The sequence below is a fragment of the Oxyura jamaicensis genome (assembly GCF_011077185.1).
Source record: "Oxyura jamaicensis isolate SHBP4307 breed ruddy duck chromosome 33 unlocalized genomic scaffold, BPBGC_Ojam_1.0 oxy33_random_OJ72183, whole genome shotgun sequence".
Lineage (NCBI taxonomy): Eukaryota > Metazoa > Chordata > Aves > Anseriformes > Anatidae > Oxyura > Oxyura jamaicensis.
In genome coordinates this window covers 1-3,891 of record NW_023305075.1, presented here as the reverse complement: position 1 = coordinate 3,891, position 3,891 = coordinate 1, and the positions used below count along the sequence as shown (strand labels likewise).

The 3,891-nt window shown below is 70.6% G+C and overlaps 1 protein-coding gene across 1 annotated transcript; it reads right to left on the bottom strand.

Annotated features, from left to right (window-relative positions):
- Positions 1-1,153: 1,153 nt before the first annotated feature.
- LOC118158635 (protein canopy homolog 2-like) lies at positions 1,154-3,645 on the bottom strand. Its single transcript, XM_035313306.1, has 4 exons — positions 3,343-3,645; positions 2,862-3,059; positions 2,535-2,631; positions 1,154-1,614 (listed from the first exon to the last, which is right to left on the bottom strand). Exons 1-4 carry the CDS (start codon positions 3,643-3,645, stop codon positions 1,571-1,573), a joined length of 642 nt encoding a protein of 213 aa, XP_035169197.1. The 3' UTR covers positions 1,154-1,570.
- Positions 3,646-3,891: the final 246 nt, after the last annotated feature.

Genomic DNA, 3,891 nt, shown 5'->3' with positions numbered 1-3,891 from the left:
TCGGTGCCGGTGCCGCGCAGCGCCACGTGCCGCCGCCGCCCCCGCGGCCCCTTTAAGGCGCCCCCCCCCCCCCCCCCCCCCCCCCCGGAAGAAGCACCCCCCCCACCTCCTTCCTCCCCCCCCCCCCCCCTCCCGCGGCGGCGTCGCCCCTTTAAGGCGCGGCGGGGCCGGGGCGGGCGCCCTCACCTTGGGCCCGCGGAGGCGCGCGGCCGCCCGGCTGCCGGCGGCGAGGAGCGTCATGGCGGGGCCGGGAACGGGGACGGAGCCGGGAGCGGGGCCGGGAGAGAGCGGCGGTGGCGGCGGCGGCAGCGGCCGGGGGTCCTCAGAGCCGCGGGCGGGGCGGGGCGCGGCGCGCCGCAGGTTATTAGCATAGCCCCGCCCCTGCCCGCCCCCTCGCGGGGCCGAGCCGCTCGCCATTGGCCAGGTCGGGCCGCGGGGGCGGGGCTATGTAAATGAGGCGGCGGGGGGCCGGGCTATAGGTGGCTGCCGCGTTCGCCTGATCTGGGCGGGGAGGGGGGGGGGAGGGGCCTGGTGAGGCGGGAGCTCTGCGTCGTGACGTCACCGAGCGCCTCATGACGTCACCGAGCGCCTCATGACGTCACCGAACACCTCGTGACGCCACACCCCCCGCAGCCGTTGGGTCATCCGGCAGCGCGAGGCCGCGGTGCGAGGCCACCCTCTGATGTCAGCAGGCGTCCGGCCGTGACGTCATTGCGTGGGAAGGCGCCCAGCAGGCGATGTGAGCCAGGCTCTGTGATGACGTCATAGACCGGGGGGGGAAAGGGGGCGGGGCTGGGCCCGGCCGGGGGTGACCCCAGGACATTGCCCCGGGAGGTGGCACCGCGGGACACGGCCCTGGGCCGAGGTGACGCAGCGCGGCCGCGCCACGTGGGCCGAGCCGCTGGGCAGCACCCAAGGGTGCCGGGGCCCTGGGGCCACCCCGGGCCGGGTGACACGGGGCCAGGGGCTGCTGGGCACCAAGGCCAAGCTGACGGTGGCCATGAGGAAGAGGAGCCCGAGTCACGGGAGGCACTGCAGGGACCCCGCCAGCCCCCCCGTGTGCCACCCTCGGTGAACGGGGGCACGCTGGGGACACCCCCTCGCCCCCCAGGGCCGCACGCCCACCCCCCAAAGGCGCACAGGGAGCGAGACCTGCCCGTGGTGGGCCCCGTGGCTCGGCCGCCGCACGGCCCCGTTTATTGCCCTGCGACCGGGAGGGGGGCTCTCGGGATCTGGCCCTGGATGCCTGAGACCCCCAGGAGCCCCCGTGGCACCCCGTGTCCCCCAGCAGCAGCAGAGGAGCCTCTGCTTGCGGCCTGCCGGAGCCACGCTTCAGCTGCCGAAACGTTCCCAGACAAACGAGGACGTGTCCCATCCCACCGTGCCGCAGCGGACGGACAGCGAATAAATAGGATGAGAGAGCACCAGACTGGGAGAGGCGACGGCTGCACCCGGGGCAGGGCTGCCCGGCCCCCGGGGCAGCGGGGACGAGGCAAACGGAGAGGTCGGGGGCATCCGGAGGGAGCCCGGCACCGGCGGGGAGGGTCGGCACAGCCCGGGGCCATCCACGTCACAGCTCGTCATGGGGGATGTGCAGCGCGTGGTCACACAGGTCTGCAGGGACAAAGGCCAGCATGCTCAGGACACGGCGGAGCCCCGTGCGCGGCCCCACCGGCACCGGTTGCTGCCGTTAGCCCGGGGCAGGCATGCGCCGAGCGCCTGGGCCGTGACCCACGCGCCAGGGACACCTGCGCTTCCCCCTTGGGTCTGTGGTTAATGAGAAACGGAGGCACTGCACCGACGCTTCCCCCGGGCCCTGGCCACCCCGGGAGCAGCCGGCAGCGCTGTGTGGCTCCACGGGACCGAGTCCTGCCACCGACACATGTGCGGGGCGCAGCAGGGACCCGCCCTGGTGCCACGGTGCAGGTACCGCGCCACGTTCATTAATAAAGGAAGCACAAAGGTCGCAGCGTGCCCTGACCCCGGTGTTTGCAGGCCAGAAATAGCACTGCGGGAAGGGAGACGCCGCGGGACGGGCGCCCGGCCATTGGCTGCGGGGGCAGCCCAGAGCCGGGGCAGCCAATGGAGCTGGTGGTGAAGCTGCCCTGGCTCTGTCCCAGGCAGCGCGCTGCCCCAGGCACGGCTCCCAAAAAAAGCTGCAGGCAGCTCCCCAAGGCGGGGGGCGGGCAGCACGGGGACAGACGGGCATGCTGCTCCGCAGGGCTGGGGGACGGCAGGATTTCAGGGAGAATCTGCGCGCCCACAGCTCCTCCGCATGCTCCCAGAACTCACGGGGCAGCTGTGGCTGCTTGGGGCATCGGGGCCATAGGGGAAATCCTCGGCCTCCAGAGCTTTGATCCAGGAGAAGCCTGGAGAAGCCTGGCTGGAGCAGAAGGCGCCAAGCATGGAGCTTGGAGAGGGACGGTCCTGAAACCTCCCCAGGGAGAGGGGAGCTTGGAGAGGGCTCTGAGCACCCCGAAGTGCGCTCAGACAGCCGGAGAGCCCCAGCCCCAGGATGGCCCAGCCCAGCTCACCCGTCCGCTTGCTGCAGAGCCGGTCCTTGACGTTGTCGGCCTCGTGGGAGAGGAACTCGATGAGCTCGTCCTCGTACTCCTCAGCAATGCTCTCGCACTGCAATGGTAACCGTGGGGGTCAGACGACACCGACTGCGCCCACCCAGCCCACCCGCGGGCAGCCTCCTCTCCCCCAGTCCCAGGAGGAGCCAAAGGAAGCAGCCGGGAGCAGCTGCTGGGACCAGCTCCATCCCTAGAAGGGCTGCGGCTGCCGAGCACGGGGACCCATGACCTAAGACATCCACAGAGCTGCGACAGCCACCCCGAGGACCCAGATCCCACACGCACCGCAAACTTCAGACTCGAAGCCACATCTCCATCAATTTTCACCCCAGAAAGGTCCATCTTGGTCCCATCGTGGGAGATGACACGGACATAACTCTTCCGGTGTGTAGACGGATCCACCTTTTCTCCGTATTCCTTCATCTTCTCGCACACCCGCTCCAGCAGCTCGGTCAGATGCGCCTCCGAGCGGGCGTAGGGCACCTGCGGGACGAGCACAAGATCAGCAGGGTCAGGCCTTTGAGCACGACAGCAGAGCCGGAGCGCTGGGCCAGCACCTCCCCTGGGAGCCAGGGAGCTCTGGGAAAGGCTCGGCTGTCCTGCGAGAAACGCGGCTCAAAGCCACGCAGAGCCCTGAGCACGGGCCCAAACCTCTCCTCGTCTCCCCCGCTGTGTGGCTGCCGCCCCGGCCAGCCCTGCTCCCCCCGCAGCCCCGACCCTGAGTCCCCCGGGCAGCGAGGCAGCTCCCCGCCAGGACGCTTCCCACCTCCACAACCGACTGGCTGCCGTCGGGGTTGATCCGGAACGAGCCCATCTGGATGGTTTTCCTGGGGTCGACCTGAGCAATCTCCCACTCCAGCTCATCCACCAGCGCCCGGCACGCTGCGGGGACGCGGACATCAACGGCCCAGAACCGGCAGCATCGGCCTCTGAGCCCCGGCCTCTGTTCTGTCCCCTCCTGTCCCGTATCTCCCGTCCCGTCCCGTCCTGCCCCATCTCTCCCATCCTGTTCCTTCCCGTCCCGCCGCTCCCATCCCGTCCCGCTTCCTCCTGTTCCGTTTCCTCCCATCCCGTCCCATCCCTCCTGTCCCATCCCTCCCATCCCGTTCTGTTCCCTCCCGTCCCGTTCCCCCCCGGTCCTTCCCGTTCGTTCTCCTCCGGTCCTGCCCTGCCCCCACCCTCCCGTCCCATCCCTTCTCTCCCGTTCCTTCCTCTTCTGTCCCATCCCTCCCGTCCCCTTCCCTCCCGGTCCGTCTCGTTCCTTCTCCTCCAGTCCCGTCCCGTCCCTTCTCTCCCATCCCCGTCCCGGTGCCGG

What these genes read in the sequence shown, in the direction of transcription:
- LOC118158635 (XM_035313306.1), bottom strand. Translation starts at nt 3,645, where the DNA reads ATGGGAGGAAACGGAACAGGAGGAAGCGGGACGGGATGGGAGCGGCGG. An exon ending in CTTCGAGTCTGAAGTTTGCG is followed by an intron (nt 2,632 to 2,861) that starts GTGCGTGTGGGA and finishes TTACCATTGCAG; the next exon opens with TGCGAGAGCATTGCTGAGGA. An exon ending in GCTCTGCAGCAAGCGGACGG is followed by an intron (nt 1,615 to 2,534) that starts GTGAGCTGGGCT and finishes TTGTCCCTGCAG; the next exon opens with ACCTGTGTGACCACGCGCTG.